Here is a 22,515-nt window from a genome sequence, read left to right on the forward strand (position 1 = left end):
ACGTAATTATTTTCGCGCATTACGCGCGTCCGCCACGGCGTTTCCGTTCTGTTGTTTCGCGGAAAAGCTCAACGAGCGTAGTCCCGCTCCACCGAATTTTTTCGCCCCGTTCCCTCTTCCGCAGTTACCGCGCTGCTGCTGCTGTTTCCCTCGCGGGCGAAGCATTTTACGAGAGAATTTGCGCGCGCCGAGCCCACTTCCGAGCCGCCTGTCGCCCCCTATCCCCCGTCCACGCTTTTGCGGCTGTTCGTCACGGTATAAACGGAGAAACGAGAGAAGGAGCGAAAGAGCGACACCCTCCTTTTGTCTTGTGTTCCTCCTAGCGTCGGGGCAGATGAAACCGCGTTACGCGTGTATGTGCGTGCGTGCATGCGTTCACTCGCGCGTGCGGGTGCATCCTCGCGCTATACAACATTACTTATTTACTAACTGTACGGGTTACGGTGGAGGATCGAATCTTCACGCTAAACTGCTCGTTGTGGTATAAAATGCTGCAGTCACTCTCTCTATGTACAGTTATAGTAGGATAATGAGAATTTTTTGTCTCTCTTCTTCTTTATCATTGCATTAGTTTACAATTTTTATCTTTATTTATAACTTTTGTACATATTTCCCTCTTTATGACTTGTTTTATAAGTGTGATAAGTTTATCCTTAACTTTTTATTATAATATGCTTATTCTAATTTAGTTGATGAATAGACAGGATGGACAGATGTATAAAGATCTATCTCGCATTTTATTATGCTTATCATTAAATCAGACTATCTATATGCGTATATTATATTCGTTCTTTGTTTCCCTAGAATTCTCAGGACAAGATGATTATCTCCATCCACAATAGCACGTCTAAGATTTCAAAATTGTTAAAAAAATAATGACAAAGTATTGAAAAATATAGACGAGATTATATGCATCAGCAATTAGGAAAAATGACAAACTATATTGTTTAATGAGTACCGCGATATTCGAGACCACTGAAGACATGATTTTAATAATAAGTTTCCGGTGATACGAACCGGTTTTATATATTAGATGTACTTTTTTCCGATAATAATCGTTGCGCGAAAACGAGCCACACGTATCGACGGCGCGTTTCTTCACTGCCGTTAATCTCGCGTTCTAAACGCGGTTTTCACATAACAATTACGTCGTCGTTAAACCGGTCCGCGTTATCGTTAGTGGCCGGATTGTTGCCGCTCCGCGATTCTTCATTCCATTTAAACCGAGGGAAACCCGGGGGAGACGGACGGAGAGAATCGTCTCGTGTGTCTTTTTTCGGCGCGCCCGAGGAAACATGATCTCGCACGCCTTGTCGCGCTGACCGGAAGAAAGCGCCATTAGGAAGGATTTATCGCCGATTCGGGGCAGCCCGCGCAGGCTTTGTTTACCTTACAAAGCGCCAGCGTGGAGCGAGACAATGTCGGAGGGAACCGCGCACGAGTCTCTTCGTTTGCCAGTACAAATCGGTTGCGCGCACCAACTACAGTACAGTTTCATGGAGCTAACCTGCTAGTTAGCGATTCGTCATACCTACCGGTTTCCACATTACATTACTGGCCATAACACGCAGAAAAAGTTCAGGCGGATTCACCGACCGGATTCACCAAATCGTAAATGCAAACACGCGCTGATGCAATCGTTAACTTGTTTCACATCCGGTCGGCGTAAATATAGTACACACACATGGGGGAAATTAAAATTAGTTTGCTTATGTTTGATTTTAATACATGGCATCGAATTTAACAACGCAAATCAAACAACGCGCAATTAATTAAAAAATACCACGCAAACACACGTATTCATTACTAAATTAATTCAGCGTTTCACATACGCGCAGATATAATTAAATTCTTGGTTACTCGCATTGTTACTCAACATATAACTTTATTAAAGGGGAATCTGTGGCGCTGCTGAATACGTGAGCATTTACGAGCACAAAAAAGGCTTACATATAAATTAAGATAATCCAGGTTTTAACGGTAACCCGTGTAGGTTTCAACCAGCCCCATGGCGCCCGCCCTCGCAGTCGCGATATCCGCGCGGGGCAACCACCTCCGCATTTCCTACGCCGCGAAACGAGAGCCCACGCGGGAGAAAGACCATCCGCTTCTCATCCTAATTGAGCAACAGCGCGTAATTCGCGCGTGCGTTTCGCTAATGGGTCGCACATTTTTGCAGAATCGCGAATGTATCCACGTAACAACCGTGCGTCCCCGAAGAAAAAGAATCAAAGAAAAAAAAAGTCGAGGAAGAATCCCGGCCTCTCATTCGTCGTGCGAATTAACACTCGTGGAAACGAAGGGAAGGAATCAGTTAGTACCTCCGTCGTCTTTTCGGTCTCCCTCGTCTCGTCTGTGTCATGTCCATTTCTATCAACGCAGGTTAATTTTGATCTTGGTTTAACTTACCTGTCATCTTTTCCTAGTTCTAAAAGTTAGAAAAAGATAGAAAGTAAGTTAAACCGAGATTAGAAGTTAATCTACATTGGTAGAAATGGGCATCAGTCGGTTTCTACCTTCTACCTCCCCCTCTCCGCGGGGCTACCGCAGGAATCTGCATCGAAACGCGAAGGTCCCCTTCTCGGGAGGTCAGAAGACCCCCGTGGATCGCCGCGAGATCCCCGATTGTGATTCTTCGTTCGGGAATCTGCGGGTCTCTCTACGAAGCGACGCGCGCATACTATACGCGAATAAAGGAACAAAGTGTCGTCTCTCACGCCGCAGGCTGCCTGATTTACTGAGAGGAACGAGAAACAGCATGCGGACGCGAGAGAGCAAGAATTGGGAGGTATATAAATAGAATATAGGAAAGGAATAAAATATACAATATTACCAATGCACAATAGCAACCAACCGTACCGGTATACATACATAAGAGATGGAATAAAGCATGAATTTGCTGCTATTATTCGTTTATCTGGCTTTGCGATTAGTTAGAAATAAAATACAGACAAACATTTATATATAAAATAGAAAGAAATTATTTTTATTCTCCGGGATATGCGAATTGATTAAGATAATTTTAATCAATTCGCATATCCCGGAGAATAAAAATATTTTCTTTCTATTTTATATATAACGTACAAAATTAATTAATTAATTATTGTAATATTGTACGTTATTTCAAAAGAAATCTTTTTTTGTACGTTGTGGACTGTTCCATGTGATTGTTCACGGATCACACGATGGGAACAACAGAAAAAGGATAATGGGGAAGTTTGATCGCGTGCTATGAAATCATAACTTTGTTGTTTCGTCGGGACGCGTAATGCATGGGCAGATACGATTTTGTCGCGCGAGATTTTGTTCGCTTTTCTCTTGCAACCTGTGTTTTAAAGCGTGTAATACATAGTAATAGAATGTTCGTGTGATCGCCTTGAGTTAATTTTAGAAATTGCAGCTTTAAAAAACACTTTAACGACGCGTCGTTGTAAATTAACATGAAGAACTTTTTTTTATCAGTAAAGAAAGGAAATGGACGATCACACAAATGCGCATAATTAAACATACGTAAAAATACAAGTTTAACGATAGGCGACTAAAAGAATGCAAATTAAATCAACTACATCTGTGTGTGACATGATCTATAATTCAATCTCTAAGTTATAAATTTTTTATGAATACCGCCGTTTGTATACGGATGTAAAATGAATTTTAGTTCTATTCAATTATATCCACGCACAAATATGTACATGGCTCTACACGTACAGAATATCATGCAAAATTCATAACCGCGTGATCATTTCATAACCGTTTATGAGATATCGAAAAGCTTTTACAATAACGTCATCGAGAGTATGGAATACATGTCGCTCATTTGCCGCAACAATGACATAACTCAAAAATTGTCATTTTTCAGGAGACACGATTTAAAGTTTTGAATTGTTATAACTTTCTATGAGAATTTTAAAATACTGTATTGGCAAGTCACTTTTTTGCAATTTTTACGATGTTCTCACTACAACGACAAAATGACAACTGAAATTGACTGAGATAAGACAGTATTGCAACGCATATAATTCACTAACAAAAATGATATGGCACAATAGCGACACAACTGCTCTCCCTCGGGTGAGTTCGTGAAGCTTAAAGGGTGATTTTTTAATTATGTCATTGTTGCAGCAAATGAGCGATGTATTTTTTGAAAAAATAATTATAGTTTAGATTACTACCGTGTTCGAGGCTGGTTACATTGATTCTGAAAATTTAGCATACAGCTTTCGCGGGAGGCAAGGTTGGGTCGATAGCAACACCACCCTTGGAAAGCTCTTTCAAGGGTGAACCCTACGATGGGTGGGTGGCTCGTCGGTGGTGGTAATGCCAGCGGTAGAGGTGGTGGTTACGCTGATGGTGGTGTGACTATCGACCGAGTGCCGACGACGTGGAACGTCGTCGTGGTTGCGCCATAAAAGATTTCTTGTCGTCTCGTGCGGTTTCTTTTTTTCTTTATTGCCGAAAGTTTAATCAGGCGTACGTTTTCCCGGAACATCTCCTTATAAATTATGTTTCTCCCGTCAGGAAAAAAAATGGATGGACGCAATGAAATATTCACGTCTTTATCGAATTACGAAGACTCTGACTCGTATATTAGTTTTAGAAATACGATTATAAATTTTCTGTAGACGAGTGAATTTTTCCCGTACAGGTTTTTTCATAATAACTTTTTTTGTTCATTATTTAGTTAAATACTTCTCTTGTTAGGGAAAAGTTCCGCCAAATTTCAAGTTTGTGCTCTCGTTTGTGCTCAACTAGACCATATTTACGTAACGAACAGCGCGCACCGTGTTCATCGACGACACGCCCTCCGTGGAAGCAAATGCACAACGTAATCGAGTCTTAATTAGTTTTCTCGTGGAAGTCGCGGGACAAGAAGCGGCGATGTAGGAAGCTACTTATTCGCCGTGCTCCCTATATTGGTCAACGCGCGCCTGCTCTCGACGGCGCGCTTCGTTTTATCCGCGATTAATTAATCCTCGCTGGGCGAGTTTGCGATCGGCCGAAGTAAGATTTCTTGATATATACGCAATGTGCAAATAATTCCGGTCGCGTTCGCGCTCGTGCATACCGTATGCGCTGGTCCAAAGAAACGCCGCCGCGACGACGGCTTCTTTCGTCCACGTCTTGTCCTCGCGAAAAAGTTACCGTTTCCTTAAAGGAAACGCAAAATAATGATGTACTTACCCGTCTCGTTCGAGCAAGTAGTTTTTAAACGATACCGTCCTATGGCGGCGTTCGCAGGTGCGCGAATTCTTCACGCAGAGAGAACTTCCAAAAATGTGCAGATCGCATTTATAATATGCACATGTACTAGCTCATAGACATATTAAATAATGCGGCATATAAACTCGGCAATAATCTCTCAACATGTAAGAACTTTTTCGACAGTCTAAAGGGAATTATCCTGAAGCTGATGGTACAACGAAAAATTTAATATTTTTAACGTGATCACGTGATCGATCTATTGAAGTTTGCGATTTTGTAAAGTTAATTGAGATCTAGAAGTATATATAAAATAATTTCTGTCGTCTCTTTTTTTCGTGTATTATGAATCATAAATAGATAAGTTGTAGTCTAATCACTTCTACGTGTGTGGTCACATTTTTCTGAATCATAATTAGATAAGTTGTAGTCTGTTTCGCGTATTATGAATTACAATAAGATAAGTTGGAGTCTAATAGCTTCTATGTGTGTGTGGTCACATTTTTCTGAAAGATTCCTCGGAGGGGTATATGCTTTAAGATTTTAATCTGATTTTCTACTTTGGAGTAATATTTGGCGAAGGACATTCGAAAATATTATCGCGCCGCGACATGCGCGTTATGCGCTTTATCTTGTTGGCTTGTAGATAATTCGTGTAAACGCGCTGGATTTGCTCTGTACGTTAGGCACGTTAGACAGGGACGCAGGCGTTGCGTATCGGTCGTGCCCGACCTGTTTCTCCCCGCGGGCCTCGGGCCCGCTGAAGCGGACGACGAGCGGGGAAACTTTATCGCGAACCCAACGAACGGTTGACAGCTCCGTGATGCATCGGTAGCGATTTGCATTGGCGTCGACCGCCGGGAGCCAGCTGCGAATCCCGAACGAAGAAATTCTCGCCATTCTCCGGCCTGCATTCCGGCCGCGCGTTTTATCGCAGAACGAGCAGCCCGTTGGATGATTCTCATCTCTCACGTTTACCTCGAGTTTCATGTTAAACAAATCAAGGGAAAGGGATGACCACGTTTAACGCTAAGTGACCGATAACGATATGCGGCAAGAATATTAATGTTTTTAGTGTATTGGTACTTTTGATGCTTTATATTAACTTGGTACCATTGCCGACTGAATATTTAACTCAGAATTCCCACAGTCGAACGAGAAGCGTATGCGAGATCTTAATTAAACAAAGTAACATTTTCTAATTGCTTAATTATCAATTAATTGACTTGCTTTGCTTTCAGTTCATTTAATTATTTTTTTTTCATTCAATACACTAATGAAAAATAGATTGGAGAGACTAAACAATTTTTAACATCAAATTTGGACAGTGTCTTATTTGTGGATGCGTAGAAATAATAATCGTAAGCCACTGGGAAATTGATTCTCAAATTCAAACAGGCTCAAACGCAAACACTTTCAAACGAACTGTATCTTAACTTTGTTGACCTTCCTGTAGATTTCCCGCAATATTGACGCAAAGTCGAATAGGATAGACACGATATAGACTGGTTCAATTCATGGATTCGTGATTGCCAGGAAGCTGTAATACGTGCAACAGCTTACTCAATACATTTCGCCTTCGTGGTTATTTGCGTTAGTGTTATCACGATCAACTTGGTCTTATCATTCGATCGCTCATCACGCAACTTCATATTATAGTTGTATGATTTATACTTCGACAATTATTATTATTTCTTACTATACTCACTTGCTCTATTGTGATTTATATTTTTTAATTAATTATAATTTTATTTCGTATTAATTACAATGTTGTATGTTGAAAATTTTTGTGAGTTTCATGGGCTTGCAAATTCCGGTACAGAAACTAACGCGTAATTCATCGAGCTTGTAAAATTCTCGCAACGGTCAGATTCTCATCGTAACGCTCATGGATTCCATAGATAACCGTCACGATAATGTCGCCAATTTGTCTCGTAGAAAGTGCTTCCCACGCGTTTGCACTGGCATTCACACTCACGGTGCCATAACTTTTCTAAGACGCGAAAAATAATCAGCACAGCAAGATAAGATGACATAGATTATAACCATATAAAATACGTAATACAAATATAATGTAATAATATAAAGAATCTGTATAAAGATTGAATGTATGAAATGTTTGCAGAGGTAATTATTAAAGCAATTCAAGGACAGATCGAAGATGTATTTTTGTATTATAATACGAAAACGAAACTAATAAAATTTTATAATTTATAATCGTAGCTATAACATAGAAGGCGTTAAATTCGCATTAATTGTAAATCACGGATAGTATTAGTGATAGTTAAAGTGAAATCGAAATTTAAAGTTAACACACAAAAAGTATAACTTGTACATACAACTCGTAAAAAACAATGAAGAACGCAAATAACAAATTCGATACATTTTCACCGAGTTGCAGCGTTTGCAGGAAGCCAATTATAAGAAGTTTGTTGCCTGCGATCCCCGCGCTTTTTTCAGTCCATCGTAACATTAAAGGCGATATTCGTATAACAAACAACTAAAGCTCGGAAACAAGCAGTCACGTTTAGCGCGGAAACACGAACACGAGTCTCGGTCTTTGATAGAATTTTCCTTGAGAATAATACGGCTGCCGTTTTTTCCTTTTACCTTGACTTCGGATTTTCACTTAAGCCCGCGCGGAGACTTACGACACGCCATTTAATTCTTACAAGTAATTAAGCGGCGCGAGACTGCTCGCAAGGTACTTGGAAACTCGGTCCAAGCCGGTCGCTTATCTGCGCTCGACGCGTTAAGAGGACTCATAAAGAACTGTTGCCATAAATCGGATTTTGCTGCGATCTTAATTAAGGGCTGACTGCGGAATCTACTTTCCACGCGCGAGGCACGCTGCCAAATGCGCATTCTCGGTATATTTCAGATATTTGTTACCTTGAAAGAATGTCGCTGCCTCAAGTCGTCGCGCTAATCATAACAAAATTCCGACTCTATATATTTATCGCTGAATGTGTATAAGATTTCTGAAACATTTAAAATCTAGAATTTGAAATATTATATTAAGCAAAAATTACACCGTATCGAAAGTTCGCAGAACCGAAGAATTATTCAGAGGCGACAAATAGTTAAAGATCTTTTGGCTACCGCGATAAATATTCATCCGAATCATCGTGTTATCTCACGCGCGTAATCAAAGATCGAACCGCGGGTTAATCTTGCGTGGCCTCGAGAGTGTTTTCGCATAATCGTGGCAGATCCCAAAGTTTCGTCGGGACATTTCGTTCGGGGTCAATATGTCAGGTAGAAGACGACAGATCGTCCCGGATACACGAAATTTAGAATCCGAAGGCAGTCGCATAACGAGCAGCGGATATCTCTCTGACCGACCCCTCCATTCCTATCTCCACGCCACCCGTCTACCTGTTTACCCATTTATCTCCCGATTTCTCCTCTTTTTTTCCCTGAGCTTCTCTTTACTTTCTCGCTTCCCCACACGCGCCGTCATCCGCGCGGCGTGTAAGGACGATGATTTACGATTTTAAAGTCCCGTCTCGCTCGCGCTCGTCGACGACGAAGCGAGAGCTTCTCTCTTTCTCCGGGAAAAACTGCTCGGTCGGTTTCAGCTCATCCAGCTGACTTCTCCGCGGCGCGGCGCAGCGTCGAGAGACGCGCCGCGCCGAGACGGCGGTCGTTGCTTTTGCTGCCCGTCGCACGTGAAAAGTAAATAGCGAACGTGGCAGCGATTCGTTCATCTTCCACAGCTTGCAGGACCGCCCTGTCTTCTCCCGTATCTTCTGCCATCTCTTGTTAACTTTTCTATAACCGTCCATGCAGCCGCGACAAAGTGAGTCTGTCAACCTTATCAATATTTCTATCGAAAATATTACGTTCGGGAACGTAACATTTTCTGCATCGTTGTGGTTTTAACGACAGATAAGCCCAGTGGATCGAGGGTGGCGACTGACTTCTATCTTCGCTAATACGTGCCCGATATTCTTGGTAACGATCAAACGAACGTGCAATGAGGGCTACTCAAAGAATCTAGATCGCTTTTTTGCTTCACACCTTGCGGTTCGCAGCTTTCGCTTTGGCGGAATTAATTTGTACCGGGGCGGTGACCGAATTCTGTAATCAGCGAGGCAACATTAAAGAATCGTCCCGTTACTAATCCCCGAGACGAAATTTTCTTCTCGCCGCTTTTATCCGCGAGACAAACAAAACTCTCGACGATCACGGCGATAACGTGCCAACGACGAAATCATTAAGGGGCGGATGTGCTACGCAACGCGAGCGTTTCGATGGCGATACGTCGATAGCGGTACATGATTCAGCCAGAGCCATTCTGCCGCCGATTATCGCGAGGCATTTTTTCTCTTTCTCGCTCTTTCTCTCAATCGCGAGCCAAGGTGAATCGCAAGAGCGGACGCTTTCTGGGACCGGAGCGCTTCGCGCCTCCACGGGGCAACGGATCCAATTAGGCGAGCGCATGAATCCATAATTCATTCCCTGATTAATTAGCGCGCGTATACACACAGGCGGAAGGTGTGAGCGAAGGAAAGGACGGAGAAAGGTGGGACGTGGTATACGGTGGGTATACGATGGAAAGGGGCGTGACGAGATCAGTGATCTTTCTCGGCCGCAGTTTACTCGCGCTCGCGTACGGCGAGTGGTATATAGGTGTGCGCAGCCTTGTAAACGCGCGGGGAACAAAAGGAATCGCGTTTACCGCCAACATCGCGATAGCACCTATACCTGCGTATGCCCCGCCGTGTATTTGCGGCCGCAAGATGTGTGCGAGCGCGCTCTCGCGTGGTTTTATAGGGAGATAAAAGGTATCCCGACATGACAATCTCGCTTACTAGACCCCGCGGGAGATTATTACGGGCCTGTGTGTATCAAATTGAGGATTCTCCTCGCGGAACGTGGTAACGTTATTACGGAGGGCGCCGAACGCTTTGTACACGCGGTGATAACGAGTGCTAAAGACACGATTGATCCGATTATCATTTTCACTTGTACATATTACTGTTCGACAATTTAATCAACGAGATTTTTTAAGGCTCGAAATTTTTAACTTAAAACGAAAAAAATTTCTAGCAAATGTATGTTTAATAAAATCTTCAATAGAAAATAATCCGACATTTTGTAATGTATTCTGACTAATTCTATGGTAATTTTTTTAAAAAATTATGATTGGAAGCGAGTTTCATTCTCGACCGCGCGGGCAAAAACACTCCGGCGCGCGGCGAGTACGTCGGCTTTTCCGGTCGGACTCTTCGCGTATCACAGCAGAGCGCGGGATACGACAACGCCCTGGTGTTGTTGCTGGCGAAAGAAGCCTGTTTTCGCATTGCTGCTCGCTGTATTAAACGCGATGATTGCTGGGAACGCGATGAATGCGGAGCGCGTGCTCGCGCGCTCCGCGAGGGAGATCACCTTCGGTTTCACATCGTACTGAGAACGAACGTACGGAAATAAGGCCGCGAGGAAACTCGAGGCAGGAAATGGTTGTATCAAGATCCACTTCGCGCGCAATCGACAAGCGTCCGTGTCGACGTTTACAGGCGGAACTTTACATCTCCCTGGACAAATGATACGTTCGTCGCGTGCGGCTTGGTACCGTCGTGCGGATACACGATACGGTGTGGTAACGCGATGGCGCGATTATCGAGCGTTTCATATCCTGATTGAACGAGCGATGCATCATCCGTTGTTGCACATTCTTTATCGCGCTCGGGCAGCGCTGAGGTGAAAATATAGAGGAAATGGAAAGTGATGGATCGCGAGCGCGTTTGCAGTTTGCCACGTCGCGTCGGCGCAAATACAAATAGTTAACCGCGAACGATACGAAGGAAATGGCACTTTTCAGTCTAACGATATTCGATTGCATTGAACCACCTCGATAAAATAGACACTGCTGAAATTAAAGCCCTCCGAAATTGATCGAAAAATGGCACTTTGTTACTTATTTGCAGCCCTCGAACCCAAAGTTCCGTAATTTTCAAGATTAATTAAGTCAATAATTACGTTTCCGTTTAAACTGTCGCGATGGAAAAGCCGACGTCAAACTGATCAAAGAATACGTCTGATGCGTTCTTGATGAAAATTTAACGAAGCACCACGTATACCATGGCAAACGTGTGCCGCTTTCAACGCAGGCTTTGGTAAATCCGATCTTACGCGTGTATTCTGGGAATCGCGCGCGACTCGAGTAACAGCGCAGTTTCGCATAGCGGCGGCGCGGGCGGATATACGCGAAGAGAAGAAAGACCCGCGTGTTTCAGCCGCAAAGGTCCGGGCGCGCGATATTGGAAATGTTTTCTGCACTTTTTACAGACACGGCGGTAAGAGTTGGCTGCCGAGTGTCCCGTAACCACGCCGCGTGAAAAAGGTGTACAAGTCGTACGCCATGTGTATCCTCTCTGCTATGCATCGTATTCAAGATAATGATAATTATACGCTATAAACCCTGCTTGATCAATGAGAAATTTATATACGGAAGCACATATCAAAGTATGTTGTAGTTATCGAGAACTAAGGTAACAAAGATTTGGCCTCCGTGAAACGCATACTCCCTTGTCTTCGCCAACCGAAGGTTGGCAGCAGTCGGGAGAATAAAATACGGAATATTATATAATCCCCATCGCCATTCCTCACAGCCACGTATTCCTTTGAGGAATTTGTTTATTAAATGCGCTGTGATGACATCTTTAATTAGATTACCACGATAGAAATTAAGTTGTGGAAGATATTTTAAGATTTTGTGTAACTTATTCTGATAAGCTTGTAATTTTTTTTATATTAGTTGAATTCTTATGATTTCGATTTCACTCGCTGCAATTTTTTTATGAGCGACGAGATCGAAACACCCTATATTATTACGGCACGCGGCAGAACGTGGCGTTCGAAATGCGTGAAAGCGTGCTTTATATTCGCATAAAGAGCCGAAGTACATGTTGTCAGGCGTAAATGTGCGTATCACATACCCGGGGGCTCTAACAAATAGTTCCGGTTATCGGTGCTTCTGCACCGACTTAGGCTCTCCCGTTCTGTCTCTCGCACGCTCTGCATATGTTGCATCGTTAATAAACTCGTCCAGAAGGAGAGCGTGCGCTCTCGAAGGCCAAGTTTAGATGTCCGAATTCGTCGGAGAAGATGGATACCAGAAGGAGCTTGCTGCGCACGTAAACTATGCAGAGTTAACTTCCCGAAAGATATATACGCGCCGTGCGTTAAACGCTCTGTTCGTTCACGAAATTGTGCTACTCCATGTCTCGGGCGGAAGTTGCTTTGCCGCCGGGATATCTGGCGAGTGCATAAATTGTTGTTAAAATAAATTATTTTGCAAAAACTACGCGGTAAAAATAGAAACGAACTTAGATGCACCAAACGAGCTTGTTAAATATTTCCTTATCATTTATATGTAACTAAGAAGTATTAGCTTATTCATTTTTTGCTAAATTTATTAAATTTTACAAAATTAATACAAAAAAATGTATAATCTGTCATTTTTAATAATGTATTATTTTTTAACTTATTACTTATACATTATTTATACTCTAAAATAGATTCTTGAGATAAATTAAAAATTAAAATAGAGTATCGCATTACAGTAAAATTAAAATTAATTATAGACACTTTATATGCGTCTCCTTTGCACGAAAAGAAAATCGTTACCATCAGACCTTCGACATTCTTCCCGTAATAAAACTCCGCGTGAAACCTACGTTAGTCTTGTCACTGCAAAATTTTTTATAACGATCGTTAAATCAAGAAATTAGCATAATTGAGAAGATTCCACGGGCAACACGTGGAATTTATGTGCGATGATTAATTGCGACAGTGTTTATCGCAGAGTTATAGCATACAGCTAAATCTCACGGCGAGAGCTGTTTCTACGAAACGACGACGGAAACTCTTTCGAACGATGATGCAAGGATCATCGAGAGGCAGCGGATGAATCTCGACGGATCGTTTCTCGTACCTTGTTTTTCTTAGCACCGCGGGACGATGGGCGGAGGCGAGGGGGGGTAAGCGCGAACACGCACACGGTGAATTTATGATTAATGCTCGTGAAACGAGCGATTTGATATAAAACCCAACACCATCTGACCGCCGTCAGTTTTACCATCTAACGAGGGAGCATAACGCATATACCTTATCCATACCTCACCATAAATCTCATCGCGCGTTTTGATTTACGTACCTTTAGGAGCGTTTGCGAGGAAACGCGCGATATCACGGCAGACTGCTGCATGCTGCTGCGCTCGCGCTACCGCCTCGCTGCTTGTCCCTTTTTACGAGTCCCGGATGTAACCCCGATCTTCCCTCGCCACGGCGAAAATCGAAAGCCTCGGGGTGACGGATTGACAGCGGACAAATCGCCATTTTAACGCGAGAAGCGCGCCATTCACGCGCGTATCGACGCGTTTTTTCTCTCGTGACCCATCACACACCGAGGCGAAACCGAACGATCGACCTCATCTCTTCGCGGCGATTAATCGAGCGAGAGCGAACGCAGATAAACGGCTTTAGTGGAAAGGATTTGCGGAACATTAATATGTATAAACTTTTAATTAGCTGTCGCGATGCTGACGGCGAATGGATTACGCTTATATGCAAGCGCGCGTGCTATTCGCAGAAACTAGTTATGAGCGTGGATAGACGTGGGAGAGCAAAAAGAGCACGAAATTTCCATAAAAGAGAAGTGTATCGTAACCCAAACAACGCCGGCCAGCGGCCCGTATATCCCAGAGGCAGCAGGGGCAGCAGGTTTTAAAAGTGATTCATTGCCGTGGTCCCTCCTATACCTCCCTCATATTACCTCTGCTTTATGCAATACATTAATGGATATTCGTTTCGTTGAATAAGTTTTATGTACAATAGTTCCCCGTATCGCGCTCGCCGATACACCAGCAGCCCGCCAGGGTCAATTTCGATATATCATATCGCGATCCTCCGTGGTATTGGTCACGCAATTCTCCTCTTAAAAAAAATGAAAAGACGAGAGATAGATGAAAGACTAGGAATTTTCCTAACATCGCGTCACCAAAGTGTGATCAGGTAGTTATTCTTAAGATGAAGCAATGAGATAACGATTGGGCGAGATACGCGTGAAGCCTGGTAAATGGCGACGGATGAATAGCTTTAGACGTTCGTTGATGATTACATGATCGACGTGCGCGTTCATTACGGGCGCGGCGCGGCGCAATTGCGCACTACGCGCGCTACGATTCATATATAATAATGTCTGTAATATTGTCGGACGTTCAGCGGCGCGCGGCGGGGTCGTGTCGAAGGGAGATCGCGATAATACCCGTCGTTGACGGGTTCAAGCCTCCAAAGCGAATTCCATAACGAAGCGAAAATCACACACACACACACACACACAAAAGCGCATACATCTCTATTGAGAGGCGCATCGGGGCCTCGCTTCCGCGCAGCTGCGGCGGATGCATCTCGCCGGTGCATATGGTGCATTTATTTCGTTATACCGCCGCGCACGCCAATCGGCCGTATCGGGGATTCGAGCCACACACGTAGCTCGGTCGGGATTTCTCCTCCCTTAATTCCCAACGCGAGAGTACAACATGTACGTCGACCGTGGCGGACGGCGTCTTATAAATAGCGACACCCGCGTCGAGGCGCTAGCAGTTAACAAACGGTAAAACTAACACTGCCTCCTACGATAACATTTCGCTCCGGTCACGTGTTTTCCGCGGCTCGACTATTATAAGATCCATGACTGCTTCGATTCCTTTCTCTACCTTTTTCCCTCCTTTCTTCCCTCTCTCTCTCTCTCTCTCTTTCTCTTTCTCTTTCGCTCGTCGTCTTTCTTCTCTCTTTCCGTCCTTTCTCACTGTAGCCTTTTAGCCTTTCGCGCTCCCTCCATTCCCTTTTCTCCGACAGCCTTCGATTCTCCGTCATGGCAGAATTGCATTCTTCGAGTAATTTTTTATTCATCTTGTTAACTGAATAAAGTTTTATTTATTTGCATTATATATACAAACAAAATATTAAAAAAATAAATAATATGTATATATAAAAAATATTAGCATTATATCACTTGTTTCGCAGGAGCATGAAAATTCAATTACAATTCAATTACAATAAAATATCAATAAAAATTGGATAAATAACAATTTATGTAAATATTAAATATTAAATTTACACTCTCTAACTCGATCATATTGATTATTATCTAAATACATCATCCGAATAAAATTTTATCGAATGTGATATCTTTATATGAGGCACACAAAAAGATCTTATTCGAATAGAGTCATCCCTATATTCACATGAATAAGACTCTATTCTTTATTCGTTATTTGTTATTCGTGAATTTATCCGGGCTCTCGAGCCGACACCCCACAGCTCTGCGAGAGGCGTGCCGGTTTCGAAACCGGGTATATCTCTAGCGAACGATCGAAGCATCGACGTTGATTTATGTACGAGACATTCGAACGCTACGCCCTTGCTCGTTAAGGTCGACCGAGCGAACGAGCCAGCGGGCCAGACGCATCCCGCGCCGACCGGCTATTTAGGCATCGATCGCCGACTCGGACTTTTACGAAAGAGCGGATACACGCGGTGGTGCGGCTCGCCCCGGAGTTATCCGGCTGGGTTACCGAAACGGCACCGTGCTGCTTTAATAGTCCGAATTGCAAACGAAGCGAGACTCATGCGTGCGTTCTGCCGACCGATCGCTTCGTCGCCGCGTTCCTCGCTCGGGATTAAATCCGTACTCGTACCGCCCAGTCTCTCCGAAACCGTGATGAATACTCTATCTCCGGCAAATACTCCCTCGTCCTACGAGTTGTTCGCGGAACGAGTTATTAGCGAGAATTGATGTTTGCTCTCTTGATGTTGGGAAACTGTTATTGAATACCGAATGGCTTAGGCCCGTATAACGAATCAAATAGGAAGCTATAGACTTTCAATGAAACTTTATTCTTATTATAATTATGTTTTTGAACATTTAATAAATATATTAAACGTGTATTTTACATATATTAACCCTCCGTTGCCTTTATATGAGGTAAACTCTCATATCAGAGCAAAATTTATTAAACTTGAGATTGGTTTTGGAGATTAGATTAGTTTTCTTTATTATGATTGATTAAATTTCAATTCAATTTCAATCCCAATCCGTAGTGTGATATGGGCTTAAGACTGTGTTGATTTGACAAAACAACGCTGCACACTAATACAGTGATACATGTACACTAGTGTACTAACGTTTGTTTACTGAATGAAGTCAATGGAGAGTCAAATATAGAACATTTCATTTATGAACTAATGTAATGTACGAATTATTGAAAGAGACATAATCTCCACATTCAATTTTCAGTACTTTTGATTTATAATTGTAGATTCGTAGGTGGAAACTTTAGAGGAATAAAATGGTTCAGTATATTGCACCACACGTCCTTAGTCCTTATACTTCTCACAATACAAGCAATTCCGCTGTAGAAACATTAACAATAAAAGGATATTGTTTTGCTTTTTGTTGCAGGCTGCCGTTATGCGAGCTATGCAGCCATGAGCCGAACGTCCTTGAGCACGAGACCCGCACGACGGACGAAGCTATTTCCCGCGCGAACAATGACGAGTCTGTTGACGTTGCTAGTGCTCGCGACGACGTTTTCGAACGTACTATCGGAATCGGCGATAAATCCGGTAGGTAGCATCGTCGGGTCGGGGTCAGGAGTTTCGTCCTCATCCGGCTCCTCATCCTCGTCGTCGTCGATGATCGGCGTAGTGTCCGACAGCTCCAGTCCTAGCGGCAACGGAGTTGGCGGTGTCGGAAACGGTAACGGCGTAGGTGGTGTCAGTGGTAGTGTCGGTGGCAGCCATTCCGGTATAAATGGCGGTGGGCATTCCGGCATCGGGAGCGGCAACGGGAAGGGTCGATGCGAGGAGATCACGATTCCCATGTGCCGCGGTATCGGCTACAATCTCACCGCCATGCCGAATGAATTGAATCACGACTCGCAGGACGAGGCCGGGTTGGAGGTACACCAGTTCTGGCCGTTGGTCGAGATAAAATGCTCGTCGGACCTCAAGTTCTTCCTGTGCTCCATGTACGCGCCGATCTGCCTACCGGAATATACGAAACCGTTGCCAGCTTGTCGTAGCGTGTGCGAGCGAGCGCGAACGGGTTGCGCGCCCTTGATGCAACAATACGGCTTCTCGTGGCCGGAGAGAATGGCATGCGAACGTCTGCCATATCACGGCGACCCGGAACGCCTGTGCATGGAACAGGATAATCACACCAGCACCAGCACAGGCCCCGGGGGTAACGGTGGCGCAGCGAGCAACGGGGTCCCAGGACCACCGGGCCCGCCAGCGCGGCCCACGCGGCCCAGCAAGACTTCGCAGCCAGCCCGCTGCAAGCCGGGCAAGAATCAAAAAAACTGCCAGCACCCCCCGGGGGAGAGGACGAGGGACTGCGCGTGCAGATGCAGGGCGCCCCTCGTGCCCCTGGGGGCGGGTGGCACGGGAATGTCAGGACCGATAAGCGCCGTCAGCGGCGGCGTCATCGGGACCGGCAGCACCGGGGCCAACACGGGGGCTGGCCTGGCCGGCATGACCGTAAGTGGGATAATACCGGCGCCGGCACCACCATCGATGGGAGGTATCGGCCAAAACATCATCCAGGAGATCGCGGGGGTGCCGAACTGTGCCCTGCCGTGCCGCGGCGCGTTCCTCACCAACGAAGAGCGCGAGTTCGCGGCCGTATGGCTGGCACTTTGGAGCGGCCTATGCGCCGCCAGCACTCTCGTGACCGTAACCACGTTCTTAATCGACACCCAGCGTTTCAAGTATCCTGAGCGACCGATCGTCTTTCTGTCAGCCTGCTACTTTGTCGTATCCCTAGGATACTTATCGCGCAGCGTGATCGGCCATGAAGAAATCGCTTGCGACGGTGCGGCTTTGAGGTCGGGCGCCCAGGGCCCGGGTGCCTGCGTCACCGTTTTCCTCCTGATCTACTTCTTTGGCATGGCTTCTTCAGTGTGGTGGGTGATCCTGGCATTCACGTGGTTCCTCGCAGCGGGTTTAAAGTGGGGCAACGAGGCGATAGCGTCGTACTCGCAATATTTCCATCTAGTGGCGTGGCTGGCCCCGACTGTGCAAACGGTTTGGGCGTACATCGCGGGTGGCGTCGCCGGCGACCCGGTAGCAGGAGTTTGCACAGTCGCTCCCGAGGGAGTGCGCAATTTCATCTTGGCGCCTCTGTTCGTCTACCTTTTGCTGGGCACGACTTTTCTTCTGGCCGGTTTCGTCAGCCTCTTCCGAATTCGATCGGTGATCAAACGTCAGCCCGGCGCCAAGGCGGACAAATTGGAAAAACTAATGATACGTATCGGCGTGTTCAGCGTTCTCTATACATTACCGGCCGGCGTGGTGTTGGCATGTCATATTTATGAGTCGTCTTTGCGAGACGAGTGGCTCAGCTCGCTGGTATGCCCCTGCCGACTACGGGCAAGACCACTCTACTCCATCCTGATGCTCAAGTACTTTATGGCTCTCGCGGTTGGCATTACGTCGGGAGTCTGGATCTGGAGCGGCAAGACGGTCGATTCCTGGAAACGGCTATGGAGGCGTTTGTTCGGCGGTGATCGCGGTCACATGGGCGCCGGTGCCGGGATGGTAGCCGGCGTGACGGGCGTCGGCGGTATCGGCAGCGTTGGCATTAAGGGCGTCGTTGGTCGAGGGGTTGCGATGCCGTACCCATCGGCACCGGGTCCTGGCAGTGCCCTGCTGCCACCGGGTAGCGTCGCCAGTGCGTCCCAACATCACCTGCACCATCACGTCCTCAAACAACCGCCGCTTTCGCACGTATGACGTCACCAGTCTGCGGGGGGCGATATGAACACCGCTGGATGCGCCGAGCAGTCGCAAGAGAGGCCTTCCGCCCTCAGCAATTACGGGCCCATCTAGCCCTTCGCCTCGGCCTCGCGAAGGTACAACGCGACGCCGCACACGGCGCCGCATACGGCGCCGCACACGCCCCATTCGGCGGCGACCATCTACTCCAGGAGATCGCTCGCGTCCACGACGGGGCCGCTGACGCCGGCACACGGGATCGCGCCCTCCTACACGCAGGCTACGGAAGTGTGAAAGAAATCGCGCGGTGGCGCCCACGTGGAGATTGAACGATCTAGCGGCCCGACGTCGGTGTCATCGGACGCATCCTCCGTGCGATGGACGACGAGCGGCCGCGGTGCTTCTCGATTACCCGATATACGTATTAGCCTGTACGTGTCTTCTCCCGCGGGAATCTCAAGGAATCCTCTCTTCGGCTCGGATCATCGACGATTTCTTCGGCGTCTTCATCTTGCCGGTCGATTCAAAGAAACTGTTCTGCGAAAGGATGAATCCTGACGATCGATGAAACGAAACGGTGCGTTTTGATATTATCAGGGCAGGGAGGGTCGCTCGAGTGCCGCGGTATAGTGAGATTGTGATTTAAAAGAAAGATTCAATGAGTGGTACGCAATAATGTACGTGCGTGCATATACGATAGCCGGTGAACGTTGCCGATTGATTTCTCTATCTTTATTCGTATCTATCTATCTGTCTCTAATCTTTCTTGCATTCTACGTAAGGCGGTGCTCGTAAAGTCCGCCACCGTGTCCGTCTAACGTGTATCGTCTCTCGTCTATTTATCTAATCTAGCCATTAAAGAGCCATGTTGGGGGTGCACACACATGGATGCGACGTGTGTACGCGAGAAGCGGCAGCCTGCTTTTCTTCCTTTCTCTCCTTTTCCCGGAAGAGAGAGAAAACTGCCACGGTGTTCTCGATATCGCGCGCTGAGAGATATCCCTGAGAGAGGGAGGAGGGGGGTATCCCTCTTTTCTCGTACCAATTCTTCGTCACTGCCACCCTTCGCGATTGCGGGGTCGCGAAATTTTGAAAGTAGTATTCCAAACGAAAGCAGGCGACCGCTGCTCGCGATAGACGCGCGATGAAGGGAAAAGCGAGTGTACAGGACAAAAGCGTTAAGTAACGAACCAGGCAACTGTAAATACTGTTCTTAGATGTTAGTCGATGCTGTAAATAAAACGGTCGCCAGACTCGTTGTAGGGTGTTAAGGCGCGAGGGAGACGATCGCGCTTGTGGCGAGTGCTATGTCGTTTTCTTTTCACGAGTAATTATTAGACAAAACTTGTCGCACTCGATATAAGCGGTAAAGTCTGCTAATTGGTCCGCGTTATGCAATGTTGAACTGGAATACGCCGCTTTCGCCAACTTTCCTCGAGATTAATATTCAACTTGTGACGGTTCGTTGAAAGATTTAATCAGATACACCCCTTTGTTTCATTTAATTAATTAAAATTCGTCAAGTTGTTTCTCTAACTTACTTAGATATCGAACCGTTAAAACTCGATAAATTTAATCTCCGCTGAATGAAAGTTCGAGATAGGCTGATGAGATCTGGCACATATGTTATTTTGTTGAAATTTTAGTTTATAAATATGTAAATCTCATCGAATCATATACAAAAGTTATATATTTTTTAGTTTATGATAAGTAATATAATTTATAATTTCAGATTGCACAACGTGATTCGAATTATAATCAATCTAACAGATTTTAATCTGATTTCACAATGGTAGAATCGAGCGTTATTGTTGCCACGAGCGGACAATCGTCGCGGAACTAGATCCGTACGCGCGTCTACAGAGAATGCGTAATATAGATATATTACATATATATAGGTCTGCCTCGCGAAGATCACGCGTAATTTAACACACGTTGGTGTACTAGTTCGAATCTTTTTATACCCTAAGTAAGAGCGTGTCGCACTCTCTCGTCGCGTTCGCGTTCATCAAATCGCAATCCGTCGTGCGGAATCGATTATAATGGAAAGACGCGACGTTTTTTTTTTTTTTTATTTTTATTATACTTTGTGTGACGGTCGGCTCCTTTGCGCACGTGTCGGCGAGGGGCGGTCGACGTGATAGCGTAAGCACGTTAAAAGGGCGGCCGACCCTTTCTCGGGCGCGAAGGAGCGCGGAAGGAAATCTACATTCACCCCGAAGCATAGTAAGTAGAGGAAAATTATGCACGCGCGCGTATGTAATTCTTATGTAAATCCCGATGATCTAGAAATAGTCCCCGAGCGAGATTACGCGCGGGATACAGTGGAAGTAACAGCCCTTAAGTACGTATTATACGCGTGACGACGTCAGTCACTATCAATATCGTTAATCCAGAACTTTTTATAGTGCCGGAAACCCGAAATCGTAGAGAGAAAGCCGGAATCGGAAAATTTTACAGCATCTCGTAAGCGAACTACGATCGGACGTAATAAAATTCAATTATATATGACACAATTCGGGCAAATTTTAGATACTGTATTTATTGACTCAGGGAGCCTGTTCAGGCCCTGTAAAAATATCATAAGGCAATAACACGAAATTTGATTTTGAGCTACAGATGAAGATGGGAATATAGATAAAGCGTATGGCGTGACAATCTTGGATCACTGCCCGCTGTATTTCTTTACGAGATGTTGCGAGCGCAGAGCACAAGCAAAAGGACTGAAAAACGAAAACTGCCTCATCCAGCTTAACGCGTTGACTGCCACGTCATTCACATGCGAATGATACTCTGTTTTACAACAAATTCCGTGATCGCCAAACGCAATTTTCTTCCATAATTTGCTCTTGTCTCATAAAACATCATTGAACGACTTTTTATGAAAATTTGTAAATTTGTATTTTGTCATTCGTATTTGAATGACGGTGCGCTTTCGAAAACAAGGAGTATCATTCGTACATGAATGACACGTATGCCGTGGCGATCAATATGTTAAATGCGTTAACCGTCGTGTGTCTTAGACGGTTTAGAAACCTTTGCCAAAACGGAACATACACACGTAACGTTGTAAATTAGTGGGAGTAAAGATGTCTTACAATTAGTGTCCACATATCACGCCAATAACCGCGGAGGAAGGGAGAAAGCGAGCGATATCGGATTCGCATGAAGACGAAAGAAAGGGAGGAACAAAAAAAAATTGTGAATTTGGAGTGCGAATGCCGGAAATGCGATTTCTTCCGCGGATATTTGAGAGTATTCGATGAGCTATATATGTCTCGAGGAGTGGCGTAGAGAAACCGGTAAGAGGAGATCTTTATAAGTATTTGTATAAGCCACTTTTTGTCACACTAATTGTTAATAAAAAGGAGAAATGTGTGTATTACGAGTGTGTTGTTTCGAGATCGGTGTAGAGAATAGTTGCTCCGCTCATTCTTCGCGACACGGGGCCCGAAACGCGATATCGGAGCCCCTTTTAGCCTCCCTTCTTTACTTTTTTTATCTGTGCGTTTTCTCTCATTTAATCAT

At 45.1% G+C, this 22,515-nt stretch overlaps 1 protein-coding gene across 3 annotated transcripts in view; it reads left to right on the plus strand.

Annotated features, from left to right (window-relative positions):
- Fz2 (frizzled 2) overlaps nucleotides 1-22,369 on the plus strand; it is a 75,744-nt gene extending 53,375 nt beyond the window's left edge. For all 3 annotated transcript variants that reach the window (XM_077416955.1, XM_077416954.1, XM_077416953.1), the window contains exon 2: nucleotides 16,673-22,369. In XM_077416955.1, the coding sequence (XP_077273081.1) occupies nucleotides 16,699-19,005 (2,307 nt within the window). In that variant the 5' untranslated portion in view covers nucleotides 16,673-16,698 and the 3' untranslated portion in view covers nucleotides 19,006-22,369. The remainder of the gene's footprint in view (nucleotides 1-16,672) is intronic.
- The last annotated feature ends 146 nt before the right edge of the window (nucleotides 22,370-22,515 follow it).

The sequence above is a fragment of the Temnothorax americanus genome, unplaced genomic scaffold, assembly GCF_048541705.1.
Source record: "Temnothorax americanus isolate GAGA-0224 unplaced genomic scaffold, ASM4854170v1 Scaffold46, whole genome shotgun sequence".
Lineage (NCBI taxonomy): Eukaryota > Metazoa > Arthropoda > Insecta > Hymenoptera > Formicidae > Temnothorax > Temnothorax americanus.